This window comes from Thamnophis sirtalis, unplaced genomic scaffold (assembly GCF_051295495.1).
Source record: "Thamnophis sirtalis isolate CommonGarterSnake01/CBP01778 unplaced genomic scaffold, rThaSir2_p1.2 scaffold_13, whole genome shotgun sequence".
Lineage (NCBI taxonomy): Eukaryota > Metazoa > Chordata > Lepidosauria > Squamata > Natricidae > Thamnophis > Thamnophis sirtalis.
In genome coordinates, this window is record NW_028261393.1 from 9144057 (window position 1) to 9162909 (window position 18853).

An 18853-nucleotide genomic window follows, 5' to 3' on the forward strand; every position below is an offset into this window, starting at 1 on the left:
GGTGTGGAGCTAATTTTGAATATTCTGCGTTTTTCCCCCTCATAGGGTAATTTTCTGAAAAAGATGAAAGTAAGTATAGATATTCATTTTTCTTGATTCAATGATTTGGGCTAAAACACACAGTTAAATTGAATATAAAGATATTTTTTCCCATCTCTTGGGGTTTCTGTTCCTTATTGACATCAATGACATTGACATCCTTATTGACATATTGACATCTTTATAATAAACAGAACAAATTAGGTGGGGGCAGTTATAAACCCCAAATAGACACTCACCCCACCTCCCACAACTCTTAAAATCATTTTCAAAGAACAGTAGCAATTTTAGATAACAGTGCCCATTATTGTAGGGAGTATTGGGGGAAGAATCCCATTGTTTTTCCATTTCCTTTTCCTCTGGAATTTCTAGAAGATAATCCATCTGGATGTGTAATTGTAATTACTGTTAAAAATTCTGCAACACATCTATTATAACATAAACTGTAGCCTGACATATTATGACCAATGTTCTGATTTATGTTCTGAGAAGGTAGAAGATAAGGTAATGTGGTGTCTTTGATGACATATGGATTGTGCCCTCTGCCACCATTTTAGTCACATGCCATGCATTACATTTTGCCATTCATTACAAAGTGAGAGAACTTTGCCCATTGTCACTGCTTTAATGCTCCAGTTCTCTGGAGTGCTCTACATGGGGCTGCCCTTGAAGAGCATCCGGCGACTTCAGCTACTCCAGAATGCGGCCGCGCGAGTGATTGTGGGTGCACCTCAGTTCGCCCACATAACACCTATCCTCCGCAAGCTGCGCTGGCTACCTGTTGATCTCTGGGTGCGCTTCAAGGTGCTACTTACCACCCATAAAGCCCTTCATGGTAGTGGATCTGGGTACTTGAGAGACCGCCTCCTGCCAATTACCTCCTCGCGACCTATTAGATCACACAGATTAGGCCTCCTCTGAGTTCCATCCGCCAGTCAGTGTCGACTGGCAACTACGCGGAGGAGAGCCTTTTCAGTAGTAGCTCCGACCCTTTGGAACGATCTCCCCGTGGAGATTCGTACCCTCACCACCCTCCAGACCTTCCGCACAGCCCTCAAGATCTAGCTATCCCGTCAGGCCTGGGGTTAAAGAGTATAATCCATCCCCGCCCGAATGCTGAATGTTGCTTCTATTTTTAATTATGTATTGTTTTATATGTCATTGTGTGTATTCCCTACCCCATAAGTTGTAAGCCGCCCTGAGTCCCCTCAGGGAAAAGGGCAGCCTATAAATAAACTTATCTAATCTAATCTAATAATTTACTTAGCAGTTTTATATAGAAGGTTAAAAAAAAAACCTCAAGGAGGCCAACATTTTAGGGAGGTTCCATCAATAAGTCTCATGCTTTCTCATCATTTCTTCTATATATAAAATGACATTAAAAAGAGTATGATGTAGTGTTTTATTTTGTTTGTTTGTTTTGTTTTTGTTTCATGAGGTTAGCAGTTCTCTTTCTGGAAGCACCAGGACTTTTTCGGTGCTCATTCCTGAAATTAAATATTGTAAGAAGAGTTGCTGAAATGTATTTAATGTTGTTGAACTTAAACAAGCCTATTGAGAAACTTGAAATGTACAGTACAGTAAAGATTGGAAAAGTTCTGTCTGTTGTTGTTGGCTTGTAGCAAGAGAAATGGTACAAATGGAGTAAAATATTCTTTCTAAATATTATGTCCCTTTGTAGAGTAAGTTCACTAACACTATGAAAGTAAGTATATATGGAATTGTTATCATTTACTTCTTTTTAATCACACATGGCAAACTTGGTCCAGAGAGATCCATTTCAAATAATTAGTTAGTCTAAAATTGTCTTTTTCCTTTCTCAGTCAAGTCTACCCCCAAAAAACAACATTCATTTCCATATTAAATAGAATTGCTCTTTAAATTGCAGTTATAGTAATTGGGTGTCCTCTAGATGACACTTTTGTTGTCATATTGAAACTAAATGCAATTACATTCTATTTTGTTGCACAATAAGTCTACTGAGATATCTGTGAAATAACTTTAAGCATGTAGTGAATCTGGCTTTATGCAATTTTCTTATTATTGCTATGTAGTATTCTCTTTAATTTAGTCTGGTTTAATTTAATGATGCTAGTCTGCAATAGTTTTTTATTCATTAACTCATTCATTTAATCTTTCATTCATACATTCAGGCAGAGTGGATGGCAACAGAATCCCAAGTAGAAGAATCATTATTCTGGTTCACAGATGATATAATGCAGCTGGTGTGAAATGCCATCACCATTGATTATATATTATTGATGAATTAAAAGCAATGATGATTTAAAATAATGAGATATTGAGCTCTGAGCTAAGCAGGGTTGAGCTTGATTTGAATTTAGACGGGTGATGTTTGGGGAAATCCCAAGGCTGCATACTAGACAGTGGAGCAAAGTAGATTGCAAAGTAATTCTTGGTGTTTTCCTTCTGTATTTCAGAAAGTATGGAACCCCAAGCAGGTAAGCTTCATTGTCTGTGGAATGGACGTTAAAGAAACTTTTGCCCAAGGCTAAGAATTAGTTGATAAATTAATGAATTTAGAAGCCATGCAGCATTTTTTTTATTTCAGGAAGTAATAAGCCACACAGTATCAGAAACACCCAACATGGCTGAAATACTATGAAAGGAATAGCTGTTCAATAATGCCCATGAGCATATGATATTGCAGTGCCCTTTCGCCCCTCCTCATCCCAAGGATAGCTTTGGATCCGGTGCTTACTAACAGGATTGGAGCTGGAACTACCGTTGTTAAGGTTAAGAAGACTCCTTAGGGTTGTAAATTGGGAAAGGCAGAGAATATAATAATAGGATAACAGAGCTGGAAGGGACCTTGAAGGTCTTCTAGTCCAACCCCCTGCTTAGGCAGGAAACCCTATAGCATTTCAGACAAATGGTCATCCAACATCATCTTAAAAACTTCCAGTGTTGGAGCATTCACAACTTCTAGAGGCAAGTTGTTCCACTGACGAACTGTTCTCACTGTCAGGAAATTTCTCCTTAGTTTTAGGTTGCTTCTCTCCTTGATTATTTTACGTCTGTTGCTTTTTGTCCTGCCTTTGGCTGCTTTGGAGAATAGCTTAACTCCCTCTTCTTTGTGGCAGCCCCTGAGATATTGAAACACTGCTATCATGTCACCCCTAGTCCTTCTTTTCATTAAACTAGACATACCTAGTTCCTGCAAACGTTCTTCATATGTTTTAGCCTCCAGTCCCCTCATCATCTTTGTTGCTCTTCTCTGCACTCTTTCTAGAGTCTCAACATCTTTTTTACATTGTGGCGACCAAAACTGGATGCAGCATTCCAAGTGTGACCTTACCAAGGCATTATAAAGTGGAATAAACAGTGGAATTCCACTGCCTCCAATTAGAGCTTGTCCCAGGAATTAGACCTAAAATATGCAACTGGGGAAATTGCAATCACCCATGTGTAACTGAGAAAGAATAATAGGCCCCAAGTCACTTAGAAAGTTTCTGGTGCCAAAAGTGTCCCTGATCATCCTCCAACACCTTAACCACCACACTATGAGCCCTCACAGACAGAGTAACTGAATGCAGCTTTTATTTCCCAAGGAAGATCCTAGACATAGAAATTACATTTATTTGGATTATTTAGCTGCCCTCTGCTCTAGTAATTTGATCCGTTTGGTTCAACTTATTTAACAGATCACTGCTAGTATTTTCTGTAGGATCTACAACCACTCTCATCCTGGATCTTGTTTAATCAAACACAGCTAATCACCCACAAGAGCCTTTCCTGTCAATTTAGTGAAGTTCGAAGTGTCTGTTTGGTGGAGAGTGGTTAGAGAAGATCCATATTTGTCTCCCTCAACAGCCAAAATCTCAACACTTGTAGATGACTCACCTTGTGATGAATTGAATTGAAGTGCTCCACAATTAAGACCTGTGATAAGTGTATCACACTTAGTGGGAATTTTGTTGTTGTTTATAAGAGCCTAGATGTTTCTAAGTTATATATAAGTCATTTTGGAATAATCCAAATTCTTACAATACACCAGGGGTAGTCAACCTTTATATACCGACCGCCCACTTTTGTATCTCTGTTAGTAGTAAAATTTTCTAACTGCTCACCGGTTCCACAGTAATGGTGATTTATAAAGTAGGGAAGTAACTTTACTTCATAAAATTTATAAAGCAGAGTTACAGCAAACCCCTACCGCCCACCATGAAAGCTGGAACGCCCACTAGTGGACGGTAGGGACCAGGTTGACTACCACTGCAACATATTGTGGAAGTCAGCTGTACCTTTAGATCTTTGGCATCCCAATTCCAGGCAGCCCATGGACATAACCACACTAGGATGGCAGAAAAAAACAACATGTCCTGGGTCAGAGGAAAACTCATGTCACCTTTCTCTGCAGCACAACCGCTGGAAGGAAATACAGCCATGGGTTTTAGCAGGATGGTGGTTTCTTTTAATGAGAATTGTGAGGAACAAATCATGTCAATGACTTTATTTTGGGTGGGTGGGGGTGTTCTGATTGTCTCATTCTGCAGAAAGATAAACCTAATCGAACTGTACCTAAGAAATCTGCAACTCCTACACCGAGTCCCAACATTACTAAAACTGGATTAATTGCACCCAAAAGTGGCGCAGTGAGTATGAAAATGTGTGAAGGTCTCCTGAAGGTCTTCACTCCTTTGAAGGTGGGAGAATTGATTCTGCTAATAATAATATTAATTATTATTATAATAATATTAATAATATTCTTTCCTCCCATTTTTGTGGGACCGAGATAACATTTGCTACCATATAGGGATGTATACTTTTCCACAAGAACTAAAGTTTAGGGATATACTCTTATTAATATTGGTATCATCCTCAAAACCTTTGTCTGACAATTCAAGAATGCTTACCTGTTGGTCTCCCCTAATTTAATCTTCAAAACATCATACATTAAGTAGGCCTGAGGGAGAAAGATTGACCCCAATTCACTAAATAAGCACTAGAGTCTGGTGGTGAACTGGAATATGTTCCCTAGCTCAACATGAGTGAGCCGAGGTGGCGCAGTGGTTAGGGTGCAGTACTGCAGGCCACTTCAGCTGACTGTTATCTGCAGTTCAGCAGTTCTAATCTCACCGGCTCAAGGTTGACTCAGCCTTCCATCCTTCTGAGGTGGGTAAAATGAGGACCCAGATTGTTGTTGGGGGCAATATGCTGACTCTGTAAACCGCTTAGAGAGGGCTGAAAGCCCTATGAAGCGGTATATAAGTCTAACTGCTATTGCTATTGCTATTTTCCGGTTCAACTCATATGCTTTGACTACACTAGACAACAAAGATTTTTCTTCCTGAATATTTTTTGGCTGCTAACCATGAATATTTCCTGTAATTTAGCATATCATGTACCATTTTACAAGAAACCTTCTGTTTTTGCAATGTACACTTTTCATTGCCACAATGACTTGCTGATACTATGGAATTGTGTCAGTAATGGGAAGAGCCCTTGTTACATGTCTCTCCATCACATTAAAAACTTCAGGAGAATCCTTTTAGAGAAAATATCAATTTGCTGTGGTTCACTCTGTAATATCTGCATGCTTAATGCATGACCAGTCTCAACAACTTTGCTTCTATGGAAGTGGTAGAATTACCAGCTGAAAGGAGAGGTCCTTCCACTAGGTGGGGTAAAAAGACATTCCATCTTAGAATCTATTCTGAGGAGTAAATATCTGAGTTGAAAGCCCTAGGCCAGGGATGGTGAATCTTTTTGGCACCAAGTGCCGAAAAGAGAGCACACGTGCAAACATGTGCTTCACACTTCGTGCAAATTCATTTGGCCTGCAACCTGGAAGAGGAGCTTCCCAGGGGACATGTGTGCACCGGAAAATGCACTTCCAATTTCTGGCGTACTGGCTAGTCTTCCGGTTACTGGCATGCATGTGCGTGCAACAATCAGCTGGCCGGCACACATGCTCGCGCTGGAAAATGGAAGTCCAGCTCATTGTCACACGTGCATATGCCAGGGGTGAGTTGCTGCTGGTTTTACTATCAGTTTGCAACCTGCGCGCCAGACACACACTGCGTGTGCGTGCACTGTTCAATGTAAATTGTTCTTCACGCATGCGCAGTGAACTGCTTACACACAGTCACTAAGAACCAAAATGGCAGCAGCTCAGCAGTAGCAAGGGAACCGATTTGGGGGTGTGGCAGGTCTGGGTCACTGCCAGTTCTATGACCCACTACTGGTTCGGCCAAACTAGGCCAAACTGGGAGCAAGACAACTCTAGCATGCGCACCAAAAACACAGAAGAGGAATGGGCAATGCCACATATGCCAGGCAACATGGCTCTGGATGCCACTTTGGGCATGCATGCTATAGATTCGCCATCATGGGCCTAGGCCTTCATCTGTCATATCTGATCTGTCTGTCCAGGTCTAGTTCTGACTCTCACATTCACTGGATCTATTTACTTTCTTATTAGGTTGCGGCTTCCTCCAATGGTTTATATGCTCCTCCTCCTCCTCCTCCTAGCAGTCAGGTGAGTTCCATAACATTGGGCTTTTTTCACTCTTGTATATTTCTTGGTCCTGTCCATGAGTGGTTCTTCTTAATTGTATCTGAGAATGAGATTTAATTTTTAAAGTAATACGAATGGACATTCACTGGATCTATTTTCTTCCATACTAGGTTGCTGGCTCCTCCAATCATTTATATGCTCCTCCTCCTAGCAGTCAGGTGAGTTCCATAACATTGATCTTTCTTTTCCTCTTGTATATTTCTTAGTCCTATCCATGAGTGGTTCTTCTTAATTGTATCTAAGAATGAGATTTACTTTTTAAGGCAACATGAATGGACATTCACTGGATCTATTTATTTCCTTATTAGTTTACTGGTTCCAATCATTTATATCCTCCTCCTAGCAGTCAGATGAGATTTAATTTTAAGGCAATATGAATGGACATTCACTGGATCTATTTATTTCCATATTAAGTTGCTGGTTCCAATCATTTATATCGTGCTCCTCCTCCTTCTAGCAGTCAGGTGTGTTCCATAACATTGGTCTTTCTTTTCCTCTTGTATATTTCTTGGTCCTGTCCATGAGTGGTTGTGCTTAATTGTATCTGAGAATGAGATTTAATTTTTAAAGTATTACGAATGGATATTCATTGGATCTATTTTCTTCCATATTAGGTTGCTGGCTCCTCCAATCATTTATATCGTCCTCCTCCTCCTAGCAGTCAGGTGTGTTCCATAAGACTGGGCTTTCTTTTCCTCTTGTATATTTCTTGGTTCTGTCCATGAGTGGTTCTTCTTAATTGTATTTGAGAATGAGATTTAATTTTAAGGCAATATGAATGGACATTCACTGGATCTATTTATTTCCTTACTAGTTTGCTGGTTCCAATCATTTATATCCTCCTCCTCCTCCTAGCAGTCAGGTGAGTTCCATAAAACTGGGGTTTTTTCCCCATCCTGTATATTTCTTGATCCTGTCCATGGGTGGTTCTTCTTAATTGTATCTGAGAATGAGATTTAATTTTTAAGGCAACATGAATGGACATTCACTGGATCTATTTATTTCCTTATTAGTTTACTGGTTCCAATCATTTATATCCTCCTCCTCCTAGCAGTCAGGTGAGATTTAATTTTAAGGCAATATGAATGGACATTCACTGGATCTATTTACTTCCATATTAAGTTGCTGGTTCCAATCATTTATATCGTCCTCCTCCTCCTCCTAGCAGTCAGGTGTGTTCCATAACATTGGTCTTTCTTTTCCTCTTGTATATTTCTTGGTCCCGTCCATGAGTGGTTGTGCTTAATTGTATCTGAGAATGAGATTTAATTTTTAAAGCAACATGAATGGACATTCATTGGATCTATTTACTTCCATATTAGGTTGCTGGTTCCAATCATTTATATCGTCCTCCTTCTCCTAGCAGTCAGGTGTGTTCCATAAGACTGGGCTTTCTTTTCCTCTTGAAAATTTCTTGGTCCTATCCATGAGTGCTTCTGCTTAATTGTATCTGAGAATGAGATTTAATTTTAAGGCAACATGAATGGGCATTCATTGGATCTATTTACTTCCATATTAGGTTGCTGGTTCCAATCATTTATATTGTCCTCCTCCTCCTAGCAGTTAGGTGTGTTCCATAACATTGGGCTTTTTTTCACTCTTGTATATTTCTTGGTCCTGTTCATGAGTGGTTTCACTTAATTGTATCTGAGAATGAGATTTAATTTTTAAAGTATTACGTATGGACATTCACTGGATCTATTTTCTTCCATACTAGGTTGCTGGCTCCTCCAATCATTTATATCGTCCTCCTCCTCCTCCTCCTCCTAGCAGTCAGGTGTGTTCCATAACATTGGTCTTTCTTTTCCTCTTGTATATTTCTTGGTCCTGTCCATGAGTGGTTGTGCTTAATTGTATCTGAGAATGAGATTTAATTTTAAGGCAATATGAATGGACATTCACTGGATCTATTTATTTCCTTACTAGTTTGCTGGTTCCAATCATTTATATCCTCCTCCTCCTAGCACTCAGGTGAGTTCCATAAAACTGGGTTTTTTTCCCCATCCTGTATATTTCTTGATCCTATCCACGAGTGGTTCTTCTTAATTGTATCTGAGAATGAAATTTAATTTTAAGGCAATATGAATGGACATTCACCAGATCTATTTATTTCCTTATTAGTTTACTGGTTCCTCCAATCATGTATATGCTCCTCCTTCTCCTTCTAGCAGTCAGGTGAGTTCTATAAGATTGGTCTTTCTTTTTATATATTTTATTTGACAGAAAATCAAAATCTAATTCCTGAAAATGGGAAAAACTTGTTGATTCCAAGATCTCACTTGAGCTCTTGACAATTTCCTTGAGCATCAATGTTTCAGAAGCAGAGCATAAAAGAAATAGCATAATGTATACTTTTACTGCTATCCTACTCAAGTACCTTTGCATCACTTTTAAAATATGATGTCCCTTCGCATATACTGGACTTGTACATCACTATTAGGGGTAGTGCTTGTTACATTTCTCCACTTCACATTACAGATTTCTTTCTTGTTCCCAATTTGTGAAAACCCATTCAGAAAATATATTTATTTATTGTTGTCATTCCAGTTTAGAGTCTTTTGGGGGGAGGAAAAGTCTCTGATCAAACCAAAATGATTTTATCACTGAAATATGGCTTGATGATAGTATAGAAAAGTTTTATTGAAGCTATGGGGATTGTGTTTGTTACTGTCAGGTGCTGCTTCATTTAATAATCAGGAAAGAAACCACTCAACTCCATTTGTTTGAAATTAAGTGTACTTTTACTAATTACAATCGAGAAGTAGCAAAGCAAAGCTGAGTCTGGCTAAATGGGCGCGAAAGCAATGAATATTATGTATAGTTCAATCCCCTCCCCTTGGCACCCCAGTCCATAGTCCAATAATAATTCGGGTGGGAGATATCTTCAAAAAAAATCATCAGGGTGGAATGCTGGACAGTTAACCTTGGCGGGAAACTCTCTTCTCCACATGCACAATGAGATGGTCAGGACAGCTTCTAGAATATTCCTCCAGCACATAATGATTCCCCTCCCAAATACCATGCCCCCTTCCCCGTTTAAATGGCAGCCGAAGCAGCAGCAAGGCAGAGGCTGACAGTTAAGTGTCTCTCCATCACATTACAGACTTCTTCCATGTCCCTGCTTTGTGAGAAACTGTTTACAAAATATATTTATCTTTTGTTGTTTAAATCTTTAGTAAATCTTGATGATTAACACAAGCCTAGATCCAACAACTTTGCCCCTATGCATATAGTAAACCCACCGTCTGATGAGGAGGCACCTTCATTAGGTTCAGCAATTGGATATTCTACTTAGAGTCTGTTTGGGGAAAGAAACATCTGTGAGCAAACCTCTAGTTCTATATCTGCCATTTCTCAAAGGAAGGTAGAGAGTCTGGTAAGATTCTTGTAATAGAGGTGATCAACAATAAAATATCTACTTGGTCCTATCCACAAATGGTTCTGGTTGATTGTATCTGAGAATGAGGTTTAATTTTTAAAATAGTAAGAATGGATATTCATTGATTCTATTTACTTCTTGATTAGTTTCCTGGTCCCTCCAATAATCACTATGGTCCTCCTCCTCCCAACAGCCAGGTGAGTTCCATAAGATCAGATTTTCCTCTCTTAGATCTTGTATTTGACAGCAAGTCCAGACTAATTCCTGATACAGGGAAAATCTGTTATTTCAAGGATGACAGTTGAAATCCCTTGAGGACCAGTCTTTCAGAGGCAGGGCATAAAAGAACTTTATACCCTGTTTCCCTGAAAATAAGACCTCCCCAGATAATAAGCCCAATCGGGCTTTTGAGTGCATGTGCTAAAATAAGCCCTGCCCCCCAAATAAGCCCTTCCCAAAAATACTGCAACACAGCAGCAGCCATGAAGTGCTGGCCACCTGCACCTCAAAAATAATAAGACCTCCCTGAAAATAAGGCCAACTGCTTATTTCAGGGGTCAAAAGAAAATAAGGCCCTGTCTTATTTTTGGGAAACATGGTATTCACATATCTTAGTATGTGAATACTGACATCTCTTAAGTATTGCTCTACTCTGCAATTTTGGTGTCATTTTTAAACAATGGTGACTTATAGCATCTACTACGGGAGTCCTCCCATTCTAGTTTTGTCAATGGAGTAGAAATATAGACAGTTAAAAGGTAAAGGTAAAGAGTCCCCTCACACATATGTGCTTGCCGTTCCTGACTACAGAGGGCGATGCTCATCTCCAGTTCTAAACCGAAGAGCCAGCAACGTCCGAAGACATCTCCATGTCATGTGGCCAGCATGACTAAACGCTGAAGGCACACATTTACAGTTTACATCAGTGCAATTGTTACATCAGTTTACAGTTTACATCAGTGCAAAAATGGCTTGTTGATGCTATGGAGACACTTTGTGTTACTAATGAGGATAGCATTTGTTACATGTTTCTCCCTCACATTATAGATGTCTTTGTTTTATTGTTTGTTTTATTGCAAATTTATATGCCGCCCTTTTCCCTGAGGGGACTCAGGGCGGCTTACAACAATAAAGGGAAGGGAGTGCAAGACAAGACTTAAAAAGAAAAGAATCGTGATTAAAAGGAATTGGTCATAAAAACACAACATTCACTCAACATTCGGGCGGGGTGAGAGTAATCCTATCCCCAGGCCTGACGGGATAGCCAGTTCTTGAGGGCTGTGCGGAAGGCCTGGACTGTGGTGAGGGTGCGGATCTCCACGGGGAGGTTGTTCCATAATGTCGGAGCTGCAACTGAGAAGGCTCTCCTCCGCGTAGTCGCCAGTCGGCACTGACTGGCGGATGGAATTCGGAGGAGGCCTACTCTGTGCGATCTGATGGGACGCAGGGAGGTAATTGGCAGGAGGCGGTCTCTCAAATAGTCAGATCCACTACCATGGAGCGCTTTATAGGTGGTAAGTAAGACCTTGAAGTGCACCCGACGATCAACAGGTAGCCAGCGCAGCTCACGGAGGATTGGTGTTATATGGGCGAACCGTGGTGCGCCCATGATCACTCGCGCGGCCGCGTTCTGGACTAGCTGAAGTCGCCGGATGCTCTTCAAGGGCAGCCCCATGTAGAGCACATTGCAGTATTCCAGCCTAGAGATCACAAGGGCTCGAGTGACTGTTGTGAGAGCCTCCCGGTTCAGGTAGGGCCGCAACTGGCGCACCAGGCGAACCTGGGCAAATGCCCCCCTGGTCACAGCCGACAAATGGTGGTCAAAACTCAGCTGTGGGTCCAGGAGGACTCCCAAGTTGCGGACCCTATCTGAGGGGAATAAATTTTGCCCCCCCAGCCTGATTGATGGAACGTTAACCAAATTTTTGGGAGGAAAACACAACAGCCATTCGGTCTTTTCCGGGTTGAGTACCAGTTTGTTAGCTCTCATCCAGTCTTTAACAGCCTCAAGGCCCCGGTTCATCACGTCCACCGCTTCATTGAGTTGGCACGGGGCGGACAGATACAACTGCGTATCGTCCGCATATTGATGGTACTTAATCCCGTGCCTCCGAATGATCTCGCCCAGCGGTTTCATGTATATGTTAAATAGCAGGGGGGACAGAACCGAACCCTGCGGCACCCCATAGGTTAGGGGCCTCGGGGACGATCTCTCCCTCCCCACCAACACCGACTGCGACCTGTCCGAGAGGTAGGAGGAGAACCACTGTAAAACAGTGCCGCCCACCCCCACCTCCCGCAGTCGTCGCAGAAGGATACCATGGTCGATGGTATCGAAAGCCGCTGAGAGGTCAAGGAGAACCAGGATGGACGCATAGCCTCCATCTCTGGCTCTCCAGAGATCATCGGTCAATGCGACCAAAGCGGTTTCAGTGCTGTAACCGGGCCTGAAGCCAGACTGGAAGGGGTCAAGGTAGTTAGCTTCCTCCAAGGTACGCTGAAGCTGTCTTTCTTGTACCTACTCCTTGAGTAGTCGTTTAGAGAATATATTTTCTTGTTGTTTATTCAAATCTTACCCTGTGATAATTCTTGATGCTTAATGAATGCTTAGATTCAATAACTTTGATTCTATGCCTGTGGTGGAACTAATATCTAAAGGGAAGTTGCCCCCCACTAAGTAGAGTAATCAGACATTTCAGCTTAGATTCCTTTAGGATATGTTTTTTCAGAAGCAGGGCAAAAGAGAAATATCTCAATATATGAATAAATAAGACTTCAACTGCTGCCATATTCTAGTATTTTGACATCATTTTTAACCTATGGAACCTATTGCATCTATTAGAATCATCCTAGCCCAGCTTTGCTAATGGAGGAGAAATGTGACAGTTCACATACTGTATATTGATGACAGCATGGAGAAGCTAGATGGATAGCATCTCAAAAGTGTTTTTTCAAGAAGCAACAGGACTTTCTCATTTTTCTTTGAAGATGTTTCACTTCTTATCCAAGAAGCTCCTTCATTCTTTGCTATTCAGTCAGAGCTGAAGAAGCTTCTTGGATGAGAAGTGAAATGTCTTCAAAGAAGTACCAGAAAGTCCAGTTGCCTCTTGAAAAACCACCTTTGGGAGAACCATGACCTGGGTGGGTGAGAATCTCCATACACATTTAGAGAGGTAGCATTTGTTACACATCTCTCAATTACATTCCAGATTTCATCCTTGTCCCCACTTCATCACAAGATGTTTGCAGAATATATTTATGTTTTGTTGTTTAAACATTACTCTTTAATAATTCTTTATGCTTAATGCATGCTTAGTGTCAATTCATAAAGTTGTTATGGTGAGGAAAGGGGGGGAGTGCATTCCATGCATAACTTAGGCTAGAGTCGGATCTCAGATTACTACAGCAGACTTGTGAGGCATGCACCTCGTTGGAGAATGTGATTTATGACACAGACTCAGGGGAGGAAGAAACAGGGGCAAAGTTCAGCTATAATTAAAATGAGGTCAGATCTGAGTGTCTGTCAGGTTTCCGAAAGATGCCCTAATTAATTCATGAGCCTCAAGCCAAGTTTCAAAAGAAACCCAGTCATTAATTAGGAACACCATTTCAGCAACACTCCATTGCAGTCAGATCTGACCTCATGTTAATTATGGCTGAACTTTGCCCTATCAACAACTTTGCTTCTATGAATCTGGTAGAACATCTGAAAGGGAGTATCCCCACGAGGTGGAGTAACTGAAGATTCCAGCTTTGAGTCCGGTTGGGGGAGAAAACCTCAGAGATCAAACCTCTAGTTCTATATCTGCCATTTCTCATGGGAAAGTAGAGTCTGGTGAGATTCTTGTGTTAGAGGTGATCAACAAAAAAAAAACAAAAAAAAAACTACTTGGTCCTATCCACAAATGGTTCTGGTTGATTGTATCTGAGAATGAGGTTTAATTTTTAAAATAACATGAATGGATATTCATTGATTCTATTTACTTCTTGATTAGTTTCCTGGTCCCTCCAATAATCTCTATGGTGCTCCTCCTCCCAACAGCCAGGTGAGTTCCATAAGATCGGATTTTCCTCTCTTGGATCTTGTATTTGACAGCAAGTCCAGACTAATTCCATAAATTTGGATTTTCTTCTTCTCTGGTATCATGTTTTTGTCAAAATGTCAAGATATACTCCTGATACTGGAGAAAAATCTCTTGATTCTTAGTTGAGTTTCTGATAACCGCCTTTAGGATCAGACTTTCAGAAGGACAAAAAATAATAATCTTAATATGTGAATACGTAAAGATTTCAACTACTGCTCTATTCTAGTATTTAACCAACATTTAAAACTAAAATAGTGATTTATTGGGCCTATCCCCAAGTATACTTGGTTGGTTGTGTCTAAGTATGAGGTTTAATTTTAAAAATAATATGGACACCCCCTGACTCTATTTACTTCTTTATTAGTCTGCTGGTTCCTTCAATCATTTTTACGGTCCTCCTCCTCCTCCCAGTCGCCAGGTGAGTTCCATAATATTAGATTTTTCTTCTCTGGTTTCTTGCATTTGACATCAATTAATAAATAAGACTTCAACCACTGCCATATTCTAGTATTCGTAATATTGGGGAAATCTGTTGATTCCAATATCTCAGCTCTGAGAACTTGGTAACTTCCTTTAAGATCAGTCTTTTAGGAGCAAGGTATATTAAAAAAATCTCAATATGTAAATACATAGGGACTTTGATGCCCCACTCTTGTATCTTTGTATTTAATGTATTAATCCAACTCTAGCTTTGCCAATGGAGGGGAAAGAGGGACAGTTTCCATTTCCTCAAAAATGGCTTGATGATAGCATGGAGAAGTTGTTTATCACGATTAGGGGTAGTGTTTGTTACATTTCTCTCCTTCGCGTTACGGAAGGAAAAAAAGTCATTCAGGAAATATATTTATTTATTGTTGTCATTCCAGTTTAGAGGGTTTTTTTTTAAGAAAGGAAGCATTTCTTAAACTGAGGTGACCTATTGCTAGAGTCATTCAATTTTAGCTTTATCAATGAAAGAGAAATGTGGATAATTCGCATCACTGAAATTATGCCTTGATGGTAGAGTAGAGATGTTTTGCATCAGCAAATGCAATAGCATTTGTTACATGTCTCTCCATCACATTACAGACTTCTTCCTTGTCCCTGCTTTGTGAGAAGCTCTTTCCAAATATATTTATGCATTGCCATTTAAATGTTACTCTTTAGTAAGTCTTCATGATTGATGTAAGCCTAGATTCAATAATGTTGCTTCCATGCATGCATTTGAAGGGAGGTAACCCCACTAGGTGGTGTAATCAGGCATTCCAGTTAGAGTCAGTTTGGGGAAGAAAACACCTGAGATCAAACCCTTCATTCTATATCTTCTACTTCACAAGAGAAGGCAAGCTATCTGGTAAGATTCTTGTAATAGAGATGATCAACAATGAAATACATGTTTGTCAGAGTATGAGGCTTAAGTTTTAAAATACATTGAATGGACATTCACAAGATATTGATTTATTGATTATTTATTAGTTTGCTGGTTCCTCTGATCATTCCTCTGGTCCTCCTCCCAGCAATCTGTTCCATAAATATGGATTGTCTTGTTCCTTGATGTCTTGCATTTGTCAGAACTTCAAGACCAATTCCTGATACTGGTGGAAAATCTGTTCATTTTGAGATTAATCCAACCCTAGCTTTGCCAAGAAGAGGAAAAGCAGTTACATTATTTTTACATCACTGCAACAATGGCCTGATGATAACATGGAGATATTTTTTTTTGTCACTGATGGGGTAGCATGTGTTACACATGTTCCCATCACATCACCGTACTAAATCCTGGTATTAGGGAAAATCTGTTGACTTCAGAATGTCGGTTGAGGTTCTGCTGACTGCCTTGAAGTTCAGTCTTTCAGAAGCAGGACATTAATGCATTATCTCAATAAATTAATAATAAAAATGTTCTAGCAATGGCAATTGTTCAGCTTTCCCTACACCACAACTTTCTGCAGTATTGCCCAGGGAAGCACCAATGTTCCAGTTGTTAACACTTTTCTGCTTTCACTTTTCCAGGGAATGTAAAGCAAAGCCCCTCTATGGAAAATGGACTCTGGTGCGTAAAAAGGATGTGTGTATTTTTAAGTAGATATTTACATTGGACAGATTTCTTCCAGGACCTTAAGATAACTCACTTTCAGATACATCAATTATTCTGTGTCATTGACGTTGACAGTAATGGGGAATGGGGACAGGGAGAGGCAAAAATATTAAAATATTACCGGTATCTATCTTGATAAAAGGGATGCATGAGAGTCGGTCGCATAGTCTTTTTCAACAGATATTTCATTTTCACTCTTGTTTCTCTAGATCCACCAACTGGATTTGATGAGAGTAAAATCCAGAACTGCCTTCTGCTACTGCACTTTCCGCGTTTCATAATTTCTTCTTAAGCAAGGATCAACGTGAAATTACAACTTTCTTCTGAGAACGGCTCCTGCAATTATCTTTCTTTATGTTGATTTGAGGGTATTTTCCCTTAACTGTGATTAATCTATTGCAATAAACATAGCTACTGTATATCACAAAGCTATTTTAAGTTATGAGTTATTTTAAACAACTTCCTGAACTACTGCAGTTGTCATAGTCTTCAAATCTTTACGGAGTACTAAAAGCATTACTCTCTCTATTGATCCTGCCACACCTCTTTGATTTAAGAGGAATTGCTCAAATCTGATTCATGCACAAATAAAAATCTATTCATGTTATTAGCAATGAGAAATAGGTAACATGTCAAATTTGCAGATGACTCCAAACTGGGGGTAATAGCCAGCACTTTAGAAGATAGGCTCACAATCTAGAAGGATCTGGACAGACTTGAATACTGGGCCCTATCCAACAAAATGCAATTCAGTGGTGAGAAGTTTTACACTTAAGCAAGAAAAACCAAATGCACAGATATAGAATAGAAGGTACTTGGCTTAAGAGCCAAGGTGGCGCAGTGGTTAAATGCAGCACTGCAGGCTACTGCTAGATCAGCAGTTCAGCGGTTCAAATCTCACCGGCTCAGGGTTGACTCAGCCTTCCATCCTTCCGAGGTGGGTAAAATGAGGACCCAGATTGTTGGGGGCAATATGCTGACTCTCTGTAAACCGCTTAGAGAGGCCTGAAAGGCCTATGAAGCGGTATATAAGTCTACTGCTATTGCTATTGCTATTGCTATTAATAGCAGCAACTGTGAGAGAGATCTAGACGTCCAAGTGGACAAGTGTGCTGCAGCTGTCTCCCCCCCCCCCTCAAAAAAATTCCCATAGTCATAAACTGCATCAACAGAGGAATAGGATCAAGATCGTGTGAAGTGCTAGGACTTTATAATGCTTTGGTAAGATGGTACTTAGAATACTGTATCCAGGTCACCATAGTAGAAAAAAGATGTTGAGACTTTAGAAATAGTGCAGAGAAGAACAACTTTGTTAATTAGGAGAGTGGACATTAAAATATATGAAGAATGGTTGCAGGAACTGGGTATGTTTAGTCTAGCAAAGAGAAGGATATGATAACAGTTTTCCAATACGTAAAAGGCTGCCACAAAGAACAGGGGATCAACCTTTTATCCAAAGCACCTGAAGGCAGGACAATTTTTTGGCAAATATTTTATGGACCCCCTAAAGCCCACCCACATATCCCAAAAGGGTCCAAGATCCAGAATCTTTATTCTAAACACAATGCAAATAATTAAAATTTCTTACTCATGTCTAATTGACAAAAAAATGAAAATTAGAATCTCATAGCAAAAAAACTGCACTGGGCCTACTAAAATAAGAAATGAACAGTATAAATCTATATGTCAGGGAAGCAGAAGCAGCATTAAGTATAAAAATGCACAGTTGTACTGACAAGATAGGGCCTGTATCAGTGGTGGGTTTCAAAAATTGTTCGAACCTACTCTGTGGGTGTGGCCTCCCTTGTGGGAGTGGCTTGCTGCCCATGTGACCAGATGGGAGTGGCTTGCCGCCAATGTGACCTGATATGAAGATGCCAACGACACTTGTCAGAACCACCTTAAATTACCTCACACACAGCACTGCCATGCATAAGAATATGATGTAAACTTGTTTTTTAAAAGGCATCTTTGGTTTGCGTTAAAACAACTTCAACGCACGCAATGTTCTGATTGCACCACAAACGCAGTAGTCATCCCTACCTTTCACAGAGGCCCTGAGTTTTATAAATAGGAGCATGATAGTGTAGAATAATCATATCCAAGGACCAGTGGTGGGTTTCAAAAAATTTTGGAACCTCTTCTGTAGGTGTGGCCTGCTTTCCGGGTCCACTGGTGATACCTCTTCTAACCGGTTCGGTAGATTTGATGAACCGGTTCTACCGAATAGGTGCGAACTGGTAGGAACCCACCACTGGCCTGTATATGAATAAGTGAAAGAAAAGTCGACTATCATTCCAAGCATATAAAAGACCTGCATAAATTAAAGAGAAACTAGAATATGATTTAAAGTTATTCATCTGGGGAAGACATAACAGGCAAGGCCTTTTGCAATTGGTTCTTAGGATACAATCTTGTCTTCCAACTTTGCATCAGATTGTTGTAGCCAATGACTGAAGTGTGTCACAATAAATATTTCCCTAATTTACAGTATATGCATTGCAGTGAATAAATCCTCAAAAAGATTTAAGAGGGATATCAAAAGGAGAAGATGCAACACCACCAGCTGATCACCTTTACATATATTTCCCTTCAGTGGTGGGATTCACTTACCTTCACTACCGGTTTGCAAATGTGAGCGTGCTTGCACACACTACCTTCTGTGCATGCTCAGAAGGTCACACATTAGGTCAGGGCAGGTGGGCGGAGCCTCCAGCAGCTGCTGTTACCGGTTC

The 18853-nt window shown here is 40.3% G+C and overlaps 1 protein-coding gene across 2 annotated transcripts; it reads left to right on the forward strand.

Moving 5' to 3' along the window:
- Positions 1-2477: 2477 nt before the first annotated feature.
- Positions 2478-16546, forward strand: LOC148043010 (uncharacterized). Of its 2 annotated transcripts, XM_087727204.1 has the most exons (10): positions 2478-2498; positions 4554-4652; positions 6482-6538; positions 6688-6735; positions 8699-8752; positions 10103-10153; positions 13952-14002; positions 14406-14459; positions 16034-16073; positions 16328-16546. In XM_087727204.1, the coding sequence occupies exons 3-10, from the start codon at positions 6498-6500 to the stop codon at positions 16397-16399; spliced, it is 411 nt and encodes a 136-aa protein (XP_087583330.1). In that variant the 5' UTR covers positions 2478-2498; positions 4554-4652; positions 6482-6497; the 3' UTR covers positions 16400-16546. The 2 variants fall into 2 exon arrangements, with proteins under 2 accessions (XP_087583330.1, XP_087583331.1); XM_087727205.1 differs by lacking the exon at positions 10103-10153.
- The last annotated feature ends 2307 nt before the right edge of the window (positions 16547-18853 follow it).

What these genes read in the sequence shown, in the direction of transcription:
- LOC148043010 (XM_087727204.1), top strand. Translation starts at nt 6,498, where the DNA reads ATGGTTTATATGCTCCTCCTCCTCCTCCTCCTAGCAGTCAG. An exon ending in CTCCTCCTCCTAGCAGTCAG is followed by an intron (nt 6,539 to 6,687) that starts GTGAGTTCCATA and finishes CTTCCATACTAG; the next exon opens with GTTGCTGGCTCCTCCAATCA. An exon ending in TCTATGGAAAATGGACTCTG is followed by an intron (nt 16,074 to 16,327) that starts GTGCGTAAAAAG and finishes TTGTTTCTCTAG; the next exon opens with ATCCACCAACTGGATTTGAT.